Source organism: Drosophila albomicans, chromosome 2L (genome assembly GCF_009650485.2).
Source record: "Drosophila albomicans strain 15112-1751.03 chromosome 2L, ASM965048v2, whole genome shotgun sequence".
NCBI lineage: Eukaryota > Metazoa > Arthropoda > Insecta > Diptera > Drosophilidae > Drosophila > Drosophila albomicans.
In genome coordinates this window covers 3,545,673-3,561,932 of record NC_047628.2, presented here as the reverse complement: position 1 = coordinate 3,561,932, position 16,260 = coordinate 3,545,673, and the positions used below count along the sequence as shown (strand labels likewise).

Genomic DNA, 16,260 nt, shown 5'->3' with positions numbered 1-16,260 from the left:
AACTGTCCCATTGGAGTGTTCAACATATCCCATATGTAGAGGAGTACTCCTGTATACACATACATATAGCATATAGTTGAAGAATATGAGCGCATGTGCACTACCAAATAGTCACAATTTTTCATAGCTAAACAATTTGAGATAATAATAAGAGTCGGGTCAATTAGCTGGACAACAAAATTGGGCACTCTCAATTTATGCGCATACAATCAGCAGCGACTGTGGGTTGCTTAGCCGTTTTTATGACCCCACTTCGAATTTATGCAGCGCATTTAAAGTACATTCTAACTGATGTTGCTTTTAATTACCACAAGTTGACAGAACAAGAACTGAAGCATGTGCCTCCAAATATGTAGTATTAGCAAGAGGCAAGTGGTAAGTATAGGGTTTGCTTACCATTTGGTATGATGTTGCCACATTTCCATTTTGTAACTTGACTTGCCGATTTCAATTGCAAATTAACTTTCAATGCCAAGAGACTTTCTGCTTTCTGCTTTCCGCATTCTGTTAATTGTTTTCTAATCTTCTTGTCTCAGCAAGCTTCTATGTTCATATGCTTGTGTGAATAGCGAGCGTACATGTGTGTGTGTGTGTGTGTGAGTGTGTGTGTTAACGCAATGCAAACCAACACACTGAGGGACTGTTACACACACATACACTTGTATACACATGTATACCACCACTTGGCTGCCACAAAAATAAACCAAACTGCAGTTGCCGAGTGGCAAATGGTAAGCTTCTTCCCTTACTCCTTCCCTCCCCTCCCCCATGACCAACATCCTATTTCTAATTAAAGCGTAATTGTGTTACATTGCATGGTGCCTCCTGTTTACAGCACTGTTCATTCGGTTAGGTCGTAACTATTTGTATCGTATAATTTACACTATGAATCCATAAGAATTAAGAATAAGAATATATCAGATTAACTTATTAAATTAAAGTACGTAAGACAGGTCGAATCAAAACTAATAGCTCCAAAAGTTGACGCATATTCAAAATTGATGCTAATATTATTGTAAAGCACAGTAAATGGCAAAGCATGTGTATAAATGTTTGCGTCGGTGTTCTTCTTTATATGAATGTATGTATATCGTTTGTCAAGCACACTGCGCACTATGGTGCTAAAACTTGTTTTTCTAAAAGACTACAACATTTGCTATTGAGCGTTATAATTACTTATTATGATTAAAAAAAATATAAGGATTCGTATTCGCAAATAACATAAATTTTGTTTACTTTCTACTACATATAACTCTCTCACTCTCTACTAAAACTATTTTACACTTAAAGACTAATTTCTAAAATCAAGAACATTTGTCTTTAAAAATTGTGTTCTTGAAATAAGACCACTTCTTAAAACTAAGAACATTAGTCTGTAAAATAGAAAAATGGTCTGTAAAATTAAAAAAAAAAAAATAGGTTACATAATTATGTAATCCATTCAAAACTCCTATATAATTTAAAATTACATTATTTAATATCGTGGAGTCCCAATATTATATATAAGATATAAAATCAAAAACATATTGCAACCAAATTGCAATAATATGTGATTAAGATATTGTCGCCATATATAGTAAATATAGAATGAACGGGATTTCATCTGTTTTTTTTTTAATAAGTGCAATGATTTTAAGGGCAAATGTTTGAGTGGTGTGACAATAAATTTTTATTTTTTACCATTTCTGTGCCAAATTCCAAAATAATAAATATATATTATCATAAAAGCCGCCGAAACGGTCACTCTAAAGTTTGGGGAACTTTCGTTCGTTGCTCATCTAGGAACAGCGCTTAAGACCAAAATCTTTTAGAACTTTGTTTTTTTTTCAGTGTACTTGATACTAAAAATTCATTAATTTCATTAGTTTAAGATATATTTAATTCTCAAATGCACTCAACTTACCCCACTGTGCAGGTTGCTTGACAAACACACTCTCTGGTGGCTAGTATTAGTGGAGTTGCCACAGCTGGCAGCAGCCTAGCTGCAACAGAGGACAAACAAGCTAGAGACCGAACACAAAAAGCCATGCAGAAGACTTCAAAAAGCCAACACACGGGCTCGAGTCACGTTTATTGACCACAAACGGTTTCAAATTGATGCAATCTATTAAAGTGAATTTAAACACTACATATAAATATTGAATATTTATATATCCAAATTATGAGTAGATGTTTTATGCCGTTATAACTATAGTAGGATGGAAAATGTCAACTGCATCATATATGTATGTACTATGTACATTTGGATAATTCTTTTCCAACATAAACTATTTAGTACGCCCCGTTGCGCAGAATTCAAATGAGTTAAATTAAAGTTCACTCAATCGCCATTCATCAACTAGTCAGTTAAGCAAATAAATACGTTTGTGTATTAGCGAACATCATTATGGTCAAGCACGAAAATATTATTATTATATCGGACCGGACACATTTCTAGCATATGAACAGTAGTGCGATGTGTAACTACTAATCCACCAATCAGAAAGTGAAATATGTTATTTTTTCAGTCGTGTTCAATCAGTCCCATTGGACTACAGTCACTTTGCAAGTCATTTGCAATTAAATCTGAGCCAACTTTGAACTTTGCCCTTTATCTCAGATCGAGCAAATGCATTGAGACATACAGTTGCCTCAATGACAACCCCGTTTACAGTCTGCGGTTGCAGCTACTTTTCGGATTCTGTCATGACTGTGTGGCCAAAAAAGTTCTAACGAATTTTATTTTTGGTATCGCTTTTGCCCAATTCTTTTCTCTTTTTTCAAGCAGTGGGGATTCCGAGGCGTCGCCTGTCAGTTGCCGACATGGGAAATTTTTGTGATTTATATCACAATTTACTGGTATTTGTTACTCGCATTCCTCTCATCGGTTACTCAGTGCTCATGTTATTGAATTAGATTGTGATATTGGTGCACCTTTCCTCCAAGCATGAATCATAGCTCGCCTGTCGATGATAAATCAACGTGCTAACAATTTCTGTAGACTGCCTTTGCCTTTGGCTTTGGTTTTGCTTTCATTTCTCGAGTTTGTGCAATGCGAACACAACAAGAAAGCTACAACAATGGGAACAGGAGCAGATCACGTGTCGTGTGTTTTGGTTAACAAAACTTTAAGCCTTTTGTTTTGTTTTGGGCAGGGTTCGCCGTTTTTTGCGAGATCCATTTAGTTTCATAAATTGCCGGCGCTTTTGTTTTCAAGCATTTCGCTTGAGTTATTTTTAATTTCATGGGTGCAATTTCTCAGTGTCAGTTGTTTGAGCATGCCTGTCACTGCCAGAAAGAGAGAGAGAGAGAGCTAAAGGCATGAAGAAGCAAAAACAGAATGCCGAATGCCAAATGACGAGTGGGAGTGAGAGGACATGGGAGAGCCAAGAATATGGGACTCATTAGCTGGCCATTTTCTTTTGTTTTGTATATAAATATTTCATTATTAAGCCCCTCAAGCTATGCTTCAGAAATCGTACCAAATGTTTGCTTCTTGTGTGAAATTAAATTAGAGCCGCCTCAGTAAATAAGTCGGTCTTTCACATACCCTTTCTGGGGATATTAATTTCAATGTTGCATGCTTCGTTAAAAACAGAAAAGAAAACGACTTAAAATTATTGCCTAATGTGCACTCACATTCATCTCCAATAAGTTTTTTCGCCAGCATCAGCTTGACAATGAATGATGAGCAGACTCAATTAGTACAAATTATTTATTCCACATCTGCCTTAAAAAAATGGCGAATATGTATTTTAGAGTAATCTGTATTAAGCTATCCGTTAGAAGCGACTATAACCGACCAGCACCTACTTAATTACACTTTAAAGCTAAAAGCACATCAATCATGGCAAAAGAGAAAAAATACAAATTTATGTTCCTCTGGCCACTCGAACTGAAATAGATACAGACATTTGCAAACATTTTCAAGAGTGGCCGGAAACTCACAACTTTTGGGCTCTCGACTTGACGCAAGATTTATGGCCGGGGACACATGTGAAAGCTGCAATTTGTGGCAAAAGACAACAAAGAAAAACCATCAAAATCCTCCTACGAGACCAAAATATATACATATCGACTCGTTTCCAGATCTCACTTTAAACTTTATTGATTTAATAGTTGTGCAATTTGAAAGCTTAGTCTTGCACACACATACAGACACACACTTTCTCTTCTTCAATCACTTTGCAATAATAGATTAGATCAAGAGTTCAACTGAAATCCACATTTGACTTTGTTAAGTATTCTTTAATAGTACGGAAAGTTATCCAAAACATTGACTGGATTACGATACAAAATCGATGGGGTTAAGAATTTTGGTAGAAATTAGTATATGAAAGTATAGCTCAGCTGGTTCAAATGAATTAGTGCCAGGTAAACCAGCAGTGCACTATAAGTAAGTATATTGAAGCTACGACTACCGTTAGCACCATAACGGGGAACCCAATAATAAAAAAGTGTTTAAAATCAATGTTGTGGCCGTATTGAGTGGCGATGCCTGCAGAAACTACGTTAGCCGAGGCGCCAATCAGAGTTCCATTGCCACCGAAGCAGGCACCAAAGGCGATTGCCCATACCAAGGGCTGCAGGGGAAGTTTAAGTTTCTCGTTGCTCGCCAGATTAATGATCAGCTTAAGCATCATGGTCGTTATGGGAATGTTGCCGACAAAGGAGGCGCCAATAGCACTGATCCACAGAACCAATAGAATGCTCACAAGCAATTGCGATTCCTCGTTCACACTCTTTATAACGTCAATGGTCATGTTGCTCACCCGTTCAATCAAACCTAATTCGACAAGGGACTCGGTGAAAACGAATAGTCCGGCGAAGAAGATTAAAGTAGACCACTCCACACGCTCCAGCACTTTGTCCACGTCTGGTCGGTCAGCCAAAATGAGTAGCAGTAATGCGGCCAAGACGGCGGCCCAGGCCAAACTGATGCCGTGCAGGGAGGGCACTGCATGCAACAGAAACATCGAGACGGCAAATACGAAGGCAACGACACATTTTAGCAGCAGTACTTTATCCTTGATTTTGTACTTCCTCTTCATGTCATTCAAATTGGAGTCAAAGTCCATGTTAGCCGTCGTTGTATTAGCCTCATGGCCCTTCAAACGCTCCTTTAGTTCAGAGATCCTCCTCAATGCATCCTCTCTTTCCTTATCTTTCATGTTTCGCGCCACACGCTCAAGAGCGTCTATGGATTGTCGCAGCTGACTAGCTCGACCAGTATAGATGATATTACGAGTAGTAAAGTACATAATCAAGAAAATAATCAGCATACTCAGGATTACGCCGGGAAACATATGCAACGTAAAGTTTCCAAACTCGACACCAGCGTTGATAACATCTTTATTGGTTGCGATAATCATGTTTGGGGGATCGCCCACTGGCGTTAGAGTTCCTCCAACATTCGAGAAAATCACAATATTGATGACAACCAAGATGGTGTGCAGTCCCACAGCCTCGCAGAGCCGAATTGTCACTGGGACTATCATCAGCACCATAGTCACATTGTCCAGGAGGGCCGAGAGAAGTCCAGTGAACATGTACAAGTAAAATAGAAGAAACCAAATCTTGCCTTGCGACAGGCGATATGCGAACAAGGAAAGATAATCGAACAGACCTGTATCCGAGAGGATAGCTACCATGACCATCATGCCAAAGAGTAGCATTAGTGTGTCAATATCGATCCACGAGAGAATTGTTTGAAATGTTGGTCGCAAGTCCATCATGCAGAGAATACCTATAGCCGTTGCAGAGACAAGGATTGCGGCGAATGCACGATCTGTGATCTCAAATGCGATCAAGACATATAACAGTAAAAGAAGAAATGCTCCAATCCAAGTCCCAGTCTGAGGATCAATGGGATTGGGGACGAGTGTCAAGGAGACACCTGTCGAGTCCTTATGCAGATTCAAGAGGCTTACTTGCATTCGAATGTCCGCATCACTCCAGTCCCGTCGACTTCTTTCAATCGATTTTTTATTCCAATCAGTGACTTCGAACATGGTTTTCACAGTGCCCGTAGTAGATGGATTGTCCGTGACTAGGTAAACACTCCATAGGTTCGATTGCCACAATGTTTCATTGGTATCGGTATTCATCGATTGCAAGGTAACAGCGATGAATGGATCCGTTGACGATGCCTGCGAAGGGTTCATCGTTTTCAACGCATCGATGTTGCCCTTCAGGTCAATCCTAACAAATTTACCCGTCGGTTCCTCATCCAAAACAACATTGTGTGACTCATTGGGCCGCAGTGCTATAAGCTTTTCGTTGAGTTCTTTCGGCGGTGTTAGAATAAAAAACAATGTCAAAAATGACCACACTATTAAAAAGACTGTTATTTTTATAATCGTATAAATCCTTCGCAATATCCCTCGTCGACGAAGCTCCTCATTAGAGTATTCTTCATTGCCCAAAAAAATGGTACGACCTAAAGCGGCAGCCATGGAGTTTCACTATAACTTTAAATCGTTTTCGAAACATAAAAATAAATTAGGATGAAAAACAATTCTTTTTGTATTTTTGATGCTTGCCTACATAAAAATTTGAGTTGTGTGCTAACGGTATAGTGACTAAAAAAAAGACGATAAAATCAATATCCACAAACGATATTCTTGTGATCTTGTATTTATATTCTTTTAATTATATACAAAGCATTTTTCTATTTATAATTTACTTCTGATTTATTTACCTACTTTAAGTATTCTTAGTTTGTCTTTTATTTACTTAGTGGTTGCAATTTATTTTTCTGTTGTATTACCATAGTGCCGGTCTCTCAAACAATCAAGGGCGTTAATTTTCAGCTGAATGTGACACAAATATTTCCGACTGGACTGATAAGTTTGAGACATAGGATTGACATGCTGAACTGATGCATCCTTCACTTTATGAGCAGTTGTTGCCAAGGAGCTCTGGGAACAAAGACACGAATTTTAATTATGCTACTTGGGCGTATTGGGCAGCAGGATACCTGTTAGGTAATGAACTCAAATTAATCATTATGGACAAGTGGGCATGTTTAACACTTTTAACGCATTGCTATTGCATTAATAAAGATCCAATTATCTATTATTGCAATTATCAGCCTTATTCCATTAGCATTTTTGGGAAGTTCCGTTACGGCCTCCGCTCCGTTACAATTTTTGTCCTCTTGTGCTTGCCATTTCTTTTCAAATTCCCTTGATTACCACATTCTGTGGGCGTGCGATTTCGATTTGATTTTGTCATTAAAAAGTTTTCAGCGAAATAATAAAGTTTATCAGGAGGAGCCTTGCTCCTTGAGGCGCGCAAAAGTTTCGTCGGCCAGCTGACAGCAGATGCAAAATGAGGAAATTCGCCTGTCAGAGCAGCTCAACTGGCAGCTGGTCGCAGAGCACACAAGGCACAGAAGGCACACAGAACACAAAGTCCACTCGGGTTGAATGACCGTTTTCTCATCGAGCATTTAATGCCAAGTGAACAAACCATGGGCTATCAGCAGATAGATGGTAGCAACGACATCGCTGAGCAGCATCACTGGAAAACCATATATAAAGAACTCCATGAACGTGATTTTATATCCATGTTGATTGGCAATACCAGCTGCTACCACATTGGACGAGGCGGCAATCAGAGTTCCATTGCCACCGAAGCACACGCCCATTGAAATGGCCCAAATCAGTGGCATTAGTGGCAGATTTAGTTCATCATTGGTACTCAGCTTGATGGCCAACTTGAGCATCATTGTCACAATGGGGATGTTGTCGACAAAGGCTGAGAACACTGCGCTGATCCACAACACCAACATGATTGCTGTAACCACACGATGCTCATTGCCCACACTTTGGATCATCGAGATGGTCTTGTCACCCACCCAATCGATGAGACCCAGCTCGGAAACGACTTCCACAAGAACAAAAAGGCCGGCAAAGAAGAGCAACGTGGACCATTCCACATGATCAAGCACTGCATCCATGTCTGGCTTGTTGGCCAAAATTAAGAGTAGCATCGCAGCCAGCATCGCAGCCCAGGCCAGAGTCACACCACGCATAAAGGGCAACGAATGCATTAAAAAGAGGATCACGGCAAATACCAAGGCAATGCAACATTTGATTAACAATGGCTTGTTTCTAATTTTGTACCTGGCTTCCATTTCTGCGAGCGTTTCGATAAAATTCGAGGCGGGCTGCAGACCGAATGTTTTCGCAACCTCCTTGCGACGATACTGCTCCTTGAGCTCTTCGATCCGCTGCAAAATGTCGCGACGCATCTTCTCTTCACTGGGCCTGGGTTCATTAAACTTGGCAGCCGTCTTCGTTAGATTCTTGATGGACTCCCGCATCTGCTCGTCGCTGCCTACAAAGAGTCGATGTCTCAGCACCACGAATATGAAGATCCAAGCGACAACAATGCTGAAGAATACTCCGGGAAACATGTGCGCCACGAAGGTGATGAAATCGACACCCTCGGCAACGACATATTGATTCGTCGCTATAATCACATTGGGTGGATCGCCGACGGGTGTCAGAGCTCCTCCGATATTCGAGAAGAGGGCAACAGTTATGAGGACCGTCGTGGTGCGCAGACCCATGCACTCGGTGAGGCGAATGATGACGGGCACCATCAGCATGATGATAGTGACATTATCGAGAAAAGCGGACAGCATTACAGTGAGCATGCAGAGTAGAAAGATGAGCACCCACGGCTGTCCCTTGGACAGGTGATAGGCGAACACGGACATATAATCAAACACGCCAGTCTCGGCGAGCACGGCCACCATGATCATCATTCCAAAGAGCAACATAAGAGTGTCCATGTCGATCCATGAAATAATTTGCTCGAGTGAAGGTCGCTCACCAAGCATGCAGAGGATCCCGATGCCAGTTGTCGCCGCGAGCAGAGCGGCAAATGTCCGATCCGCAATATCGAAAATGATTAGCACGTACAGGAAGCACAGTAGCAGCATTGCGTACATTACACCCAGGCTCACGTCCAAAGGATTGGGATTTGCAGTCACTGAGAGTGCCGTTGGTTTGTCGTCCGTATTGAGAAGGGACACCTTTAGTGGACTATCCGATCCGCCACTTGCCCGCATAACTCTTTCTTCGGCTCCCTCTTCGAATTCATCATGGTGCGTATCCATCGCCCGCAAGGACTTTGAGTCGAAGCCCTCAATTTTAAAACTATTTTTCACCGTAGCGACCTTATACTTTTCCGAGTCATCGAGGTAAACCTTCCAGTCTTTGGCTGACCATAAGGTCCTGTTTGTGCCACTATCAAAGGTGGCAGCACTGACAATCACATACGATTGGTTCTTCCCAGCTCTATTCGACCGATATGTGGCATCCTCATCGATTTTACCCTTGAGCTTGACGTAAATATATTTTCCCGTTGGTTTCTCGGCCAAATCGACGGATCGCAACTCATTTGGATCAAGTGACACAACAATCTCGTGTGGCTCATAGGGTGGGGTTATTATCATAAATATTGAAAAGAATATCCATATCAAGACAAATATTGTGATCTTTATGATCACTAATACGCGATGGAGCCGCGCCCGTCGAGTGCGTTGCTCATCGGTGAGATTGTCATCCTCGTCGTGAGTGTAGAATGATCGGCGTGCCTGGGAAGCATGGGGTGCATGTGAGGCCATATGAAGTAAATCCTGCGGAAAGATGCAGCAGTAACATTATGATCAGTATATAATATGTTATAGTTTCACCTACCAATCAGGCCATAGATCGAGATCTCCGATTCACTTCTTATAATGTGTTTGTCCTTCGACTGTTTACGACTCCAATAATTTGTTTTATAAGAAAATAATAATAACAATAATTTAAAATCACGCTAAACAAAAAACATATACATATGTCAACATTTTTTTACTTTAACCTAGTTGGCGTTGTTGATGTGTTATAGTTTCACCTACCAATCAGGCCATAGATCGAGATCTCCGATTCACTTCTTATAATGTGTTTGTCCTTCGACTGTTTACGACTCCAATAATTTGTTTTATAAGAAAATAATAATAACAATAATTTAAAATCACGCTAAACAAAAAACATATACATATGTCAACATTTTTTTACTTTAACCTAGTTGGCGTTGTTGATTCCATTATGTTGCTGCTTATAGATATTAAGCTGAATAAAATATAGGAGCTGTCCATATAACATACATTATGGGGAAGGGGTCGACGAGTTGATTATAATTGATTTTTAGGAGGGGATTATAATAAAGTAGTGGTTTTATAAGAATTTATTTGCATTGCAAGTATTTTTTCAATCATTTCGCACCAATTACTTCTCGGAAAAATGGAACGGCAAATAAAACTTAGCGAATGGGAAAAAGCCAGCTCAGAGAAGTTGGGTCCAGTGAATTGAGATAATCAAAAAAAAATTGGTGCCCATTTCTTTAAATCGTTTGCCCATGTTTGCCCGGTAACATTTTTTTTGTCCACCCTTAGCTTCGAAATTATGAAAAATTTGTTATACCCATAGGGCAACATTTTGAAATTCTAAAGGGTGGGCAAACGAAAATAGCGAATAGGCAGTCTGAAAAAGTAAAAAAAATTTGAAAAATTTTGAAATTTGGCAAATTTTGAGACTTTGAAACTTGGGCAAACGATAAATTTGTATGGACAATCCAAAAAGTGGAAAACCTTCATATTTTTCAAAACTTTGAAATTCTGAGACATGAGCAGAGTTGAGAAAACTTGAGGCTACCGTTGTAGAGTTTTAGTTTTCATAATTTGTGTGGTGTGGGCGATCGATTTTGAGTCATTCATGCCGAAAAAATGTCAAAATTTTTCAAAATTCAAAATTTTGAAAACCAAAAATTTTTTTGAAAATCTAAAAGATGGGCAAACATGGGCAAACGATTTTAAAGCGATTTCCGTAAAAAAAAATTTGAAAAAAAATTTTTCATAAGTTTGAAACTAAGGGTGGGCAAAAAAAAAATTTTACCTGAGAAAAAATGAGCAAACGATTCAAAGCAATGGGCACCAATTTTTTTTTTTGATTATCTCAATTCACTGGACCCAGCTTCTCTGAGCTCTTAAAATTCTCGTTTGGGACGAATTCCTTAGCAAAAATCAATTATTATTGTCATATGTTCACCAAATATGTATGTTAAAATTATATATTTTAAAATTTTTAGAATTATTAAATTTAAATTTATTATTAAAATTTCATTTTAGATTGAGATAAATTCAATCTCTCGATTAAATAAAAAAGTCATAGTTTAGCAATGACAAAAAAAGTGTGCACGGAAAAAATGCATTAATGAATAATATAATCAAAGTTAAACTAAATACATTTCTAGAGAAATTACCAATATTGTCATAACCAAAAGTATCCACACCGAATTGATTATAGGATGTATGACAGTCGATCAATGCCGATTCAAATTCGAGATGCCTTCATCTGTCTCTCATAAGTTAATTATATGCAAGTCGGCCTGGCTTATAATTGAATCAGCATGCGATAAGGACGCGAGTGCAGAGCAGCAGAGCTCTCATGCAACATGACTTATACATGTGGCACCGCCAGGCACGTAATTCATCATCATTTGCTTTGGCCCGAGCACACATCGCACGAGTGCCAACTGCCAACTGCCACTGCCGTTGTTGCTGCTGCTCCGTTATGAATTACATTTCAATATGCTTCAACGTGTTCATCATTTATTAAAGCGATTCGCTGCAATTCCGGGGAATGGGGAATGGGGAACGCCAATAAAGTGAACAACATTCGGCCAAGTCCTTGGTGAATTCCTTGACTGTCGCACGAGCTGCTCCCATTGCTGTTGCTCCTGCACAGGATGTTGAAATGCTTGTTGAGAGCGCAGCAGAATGCCGATTGCAATTTCCGTTTGTCACATTTGTCTAAATGGAAATTTATGCAGCTGCCTCGCTTTGGATTCCCTGCGAAACCTCTACAATGTCTGTCTCTGTTTCTGCCTCTGTCACTGTCTTTTTTCTTCCTATTCACCTGACTTTCCCTTTCCCAGCCAAACCGACCTACTGAATAGCTGAATGTCTGGCATTTAATGCTTTATTCACGCTTGGTTGCCTGATGAAAGAGTCATTACACTCATTCATTCGCTTGTTCGTTGATTCATTCATGAGTACAAACGCGTGTCTTTCGTTTTTTTTTTTTTTGCCGTTGCGCTTACTTAATTAATTGATTTTCATTGAGGCCAACGTGAGCCTCGGACGCATTAATCATACGCCCGGTTAGCCCAACACCATACGTAATGCGTATTGCACAATGGACATTTAAACCTTATTCCCCTTACCAACCTTCATACAAATCAAATAAAAAGTAACAATTTTCGAAAAGTTTCCGTAAAAGCTTTTGGCAAATTTGACCGAGTTTTTGTTTTTCTGTGTATTAACGCTTTAGTTTGCAGATAAGAAAATAAAGTCCTAGCTGGAATATTCATCCAAACAATTTTTGTAAACAAGTAAGTATTATTCATATGCCATTATTGGGGAAAAAGTTAAAAAAAAAAAACCAAAACAAGGACTTGCAATTCTGTTACTTTCAAACAAATGGAACTTTTAAATGTTAAGAGTATTCATAGCGGTTATTATTCTTGGCAACAAATATTCTTTTTATGCAGTTTCTTGCGCCACCGAAAACTTTTCTAATTAATGGTGCAGCACAAAGTGACTTAAATCAATATCTTAACTTTAGATAATGGTAATTTAATTGGATTTCTTACAGACAGATATGATTGTATTTCTTGCTGCAGGTTGAAACGTTGTATTCTAAATAGCAAACGTGTGATTTAAGGTGTAACATAGAACTGATTATGGTGTGTGTGTATGATTGTGTGGGTGTGTGCTCTTTAAATAGATTATTTAATGGCTGGGCGAAACAACTTATTGACCATTCTGATTGCAATGTTGGGGCGGCTGCCAACTGAGATTAGTATGAATCAATTAAGGCAGCTTTTTGCCAAGGCTTTGGGTTTTGGACTTTTGGCTTTGGCTCTGACATTTTCAGCTTAGTGGTTTACCATTACTGGCTAAAAACGCCAGCTAGTGACATTTTGGACAGTTTTATTGTTGTCCATTTATCGCCACTTATTGTTCTCCAGCACTTCGAACGTTTGCGTGTTTTTTCGCAGATAATATTCAATATTAATGAAATAAGTGAATAATATGTTAGTAGCAGCTTCAACAGTAAAGCCATTAAATTAATGAAACCAATGGTAAATTGCTAATGTGTATTATTTTGTTTTCGAACATTAGTTCGAATTAACTGAATATAATTAAATAATGTGCAAAATCTATATTCGATAAAATTATTGTATATAGATTTGTATTTCAATAACTGACTAATATAATTAAGTCTTATGCTGTAAAATTGTATGTGTGCAAAAGCAAGATAATAATGATCTGGGTTTTGTATATAAAAGAAAACCTAAACCTAAACTAACGAACAAATTAAAACGTCTGATTTTACGCAATTTTGTTCTACATTTTAAGCTAGAATTTTATTCTTTATATAATCCAAAATGAAATATACTCGTAATGAATTGATGCTACAGATATATAAATAATGGTAAGGTACACAAAATATTAAATGCATGGTTCGTTCACATCAATTGTAAATGCAAAAAGGCCATCCCATAAAGAGAGAGTGTAGTGCGTGTAGGTCGTGGGGTCTATTGAACCACAGCTCGACCGGCGTAACCTGTGTTGAACCCAGAACTGAACTGAAGTGATCTCATTTTTTTATCGGCTTGAACACGATAAGCTAGAATACAGCTCTATAAGAAGAAAGAAAGAGAGAGAAGAGGATGATCAAGATATGTAAGACGATGTAATCACACTTGCTTTGCACTTACCATTGTGAAGCAAAACGTGATCAGAAATATAAAAAACGAGCTAATGAGGAGGGCGCCACGGCAATGTTGCGTCAAATCGATTAAGAGTCCCACCTTTTTATCGACCTGTCCCGGCATTATAACGGTGTATTCGATGTTCTCTTTGAATCGCTTGAATTCTGATGTGTTGTTGTTGTTGTTCATACTGATGTAACGTTGTTGTATCGGAGTTGTGGATTCTACTTGTCGTCGCCGTCGACGTCCATGGCCAGAGGGTTCATATAGATCGACACAGAAATCAGGTGTACAATCGGCCATGTCAAGGCAGGCTTTGATCTGCGAGTGTATCCAAAGAGTCGCTTTCTCTTTCATCGAGCTCAAGAGAAATGCCTCGAAGTCGAGGAACACTTCGTTAGGTCTGTCCCGATACTTGGCCGGCTGGTGTGGTATAATGGTAGCTAATTCTCGATTGCGGCATCCATGATGCACCAACGAAACTGCACCATGAGCATGTGGATTCTCTACATAAGCGATTCGAGAATTATGTCAAGATATTTTTAAGATTGAAGTTATCATGTTGTACCTGGATCTGGCGACACCGTCACCTCCATTAACTTTACATACTTCCACACAGATTGACTAATGCGAGCTCGCAGCTGCAGCTTAGTGCCCAATGGCACCGCTTGGTCCACGGTCTGCTCACTGGACACCGATAAGGGCGGATCGTTTGATGAGCTAACGGGATTATTGGTACCGCTGACGCGTGCTATTGGTGGTGCCTCCTTATATAACGCCACCTCGTATTCCAATCTATTTGGCATCTCTTCGACTACACCAGATACTCTGGCTCCATGGGGACTACAAAGAGAATATTTCTTGTAAGACTTTACATTAATATTGCATAGGTCTACTAAATGACGATACTGACAATGATCCAGCGAATCCTGCAGCTTTATTTTCAATTATTGTTGACTCTGGTGGTTTACACATAATGATAAGCTCCTGATCCGATTGCATTACAACGCCAGGGAATTGTGGAAACCATATACGCACATGAACAAACCCCTGATTTAATCACACCATCGTATTCAGATTAAATATAATTAACATTTATAGTTTACATACATTCCTCTTCAGTACTCCGCAACGTGTAAAATCGTTAATCCTCAGACTATAAGTCCGTTCATCCACATCGCTGGTATCCCTGGATATAATGCAATGGGGACTCGAGTCCCTTACACCGTTCCGATCGTCAGCAAACATGGGAACACCCTTAAACCCAACTGGCCTTTTCAGTGTTGCTGTTATAAGATCTTGAATATCAGACCCAACAGAAGAGAAGGTACACTGCACATCAGCGACTAATAAAGGGATAGACCATATTTAAACGATTTCTTATTATGATTCCTTTACAATTACCTTCATAGTCTTGGCCAAAGCAAAGTATAGGGCAAATCTATTAAAAAAAAAAACAAAAAAACACTTAAGAGTACTGTAGAGTAATTTAACAACTTAAACTAATTACACAACTTGTTTATATTTAAATCAAGGCACTTACGAACAATATGTAAAATTCGTAGATTTTCATATTGCAAGACCGTTATTTTCATAAATTAGAATAACGTTTTCGTTTATTGGATATATTAAGCTGCAAGTTGAATAAAAGCGGAACACTCTTTAATATTTAAATCACGCTCAATATCACATCCAAACGGCTTGAAAGAAAATTGCAGAATGAAACTAGAGTGGAGTTGGGACGATGCAATTACCTTGATCTTGGCTGCGTGAATTCTAGTGCAATAGACGTACTAAATATTCGCACGCATACCTACATAGCATATACATGCATACATATCCATACATACATTTGTGTAACAACGATTCATATTGACCGAATCGTTCTTATTAGTAGCAGCAATAAGTGTAATACATACAAACATAATAGCAATCAGCCGGCTTACAGTGGTGGCCAAAACAATTGGAAGATACAAAAGTTTACAATCTAATGGTAGAAAATATATTAATATTTAATACAAATAAAATGTACATATAATATAAGTGGTCCAAATATGTGATAAATGTATACATTTCCTATAACATCTGCTTTATAAAAAACAATATATTTATTTTTGTTCGACAGCTATCCCACCACTCTACATTATCTACATTTATCTTCTTTATCTTTTTAAATTTATTAATAGCTTAAAAATTTACAATTAATTACCCAACGATTGTTTAAATTTAAAGCAGCTTAAATTGAGCAGCGCGCACATTCAAAATTTTCCCTTTTTTATTATTATTATTATTATGATTTTTTTTGTAAAAAACCAGATAAAAAAATATTAAAGATATAAGGTAATTCAAATAACATTATCTGAGCAGAGGCCAATAGCCAGTGACTATGCAATAAAATACTTATTTTTTGTCATATTCGCGTGACAATCAAATGAATTGCACACA

General features: G+C 38.5%; 3 protein-coding genes across 4 annotated transcripts; all 3 read right to left on the bottom strand.

The window, feature by feature from the left end:
- Positions 1–4,343: 4,343 nt before the first annotated feature.
- On the bottom strand, positions 4,344–6,434 carry LOC127565088 (P protein-like). The gene has a single exon (XM_052002173.1). The coding sequence runs from the start codon at positions 6,432–6,434 to the stop codon at positions 4,344–4,346; it is 2,091 nt and encodes a 696-aa protein (XP_051858133.1).
- A 160-nt stretch (positions 6,435–6,594) lies between these two features.
- Positions 6,595–10,074, bottom strand: LOC127565171 (P protein-like). 2 transcript variants are annotated; one of them, XR_007954555.1, is made up of 3 exons: positions 9,693–9,859; positions 6,959–9,631; positions 6,596–6,899 (listed from the first exon to the last, which is right to left on the bottom strand). XR_007954555.1 is itself a non-coding variant. In XM_052002506.1 (2 exons), the coding sequence occupies exon 2, from the start codon at positions 9,617–9,619 to the stop codon at positions 7,433–7,435; it is 2,187 nt and encodes a 728-aa protein (XP_051858466.1). In that variant the 5' UTR covers positions 9,620–9,631; positions 9,896–10,074; the 3' UTR covers positions 6,595–7,432. The 2 variants fall into 2 exon arrangements, 1 of the variants encoding a protein (XP_051858466.1); XM_052002506.1 differs by lacking the exon at positions 9,693–9,859 and adding an exon at positions 9,896–10,074 and having other exon boundaries at positions 6,595–9,631.
- Positions 10,075–13,471: 3,397 nt separating this feature from the next.
- LOC127565030 (uncharacterized) lies at positions 13,472–15,607 on the bottom strand. The gene is made up of 7 exons (XM_052001962.1): positions 15,570–15,607; positions 15,220–15,256; positions 14,926–15,161; positions 14,729–14,865; positions 14,384–14,658; positions 13,822–14,321; positions 13,472–13,743 (listed from the first exon to the last, which is right to left on the bottom strand). The coding sequence occupies exons 3-7, from the start codon at positions 15,061–15,063 to the stop codon at positions 13,639–13,641; spliced, it is 1,155 nt and encodes a 384-aa protein (XP_051857922.1). The 5' UTR covers positions 15,064–15,161; positions 15,220–15,256; positions 15,570–15,607; the 3' UTR covers positions 13,472–13,638.
- Between the last annotated feature and the right edge of the window lie 653 nt (positions 15,608–16,260).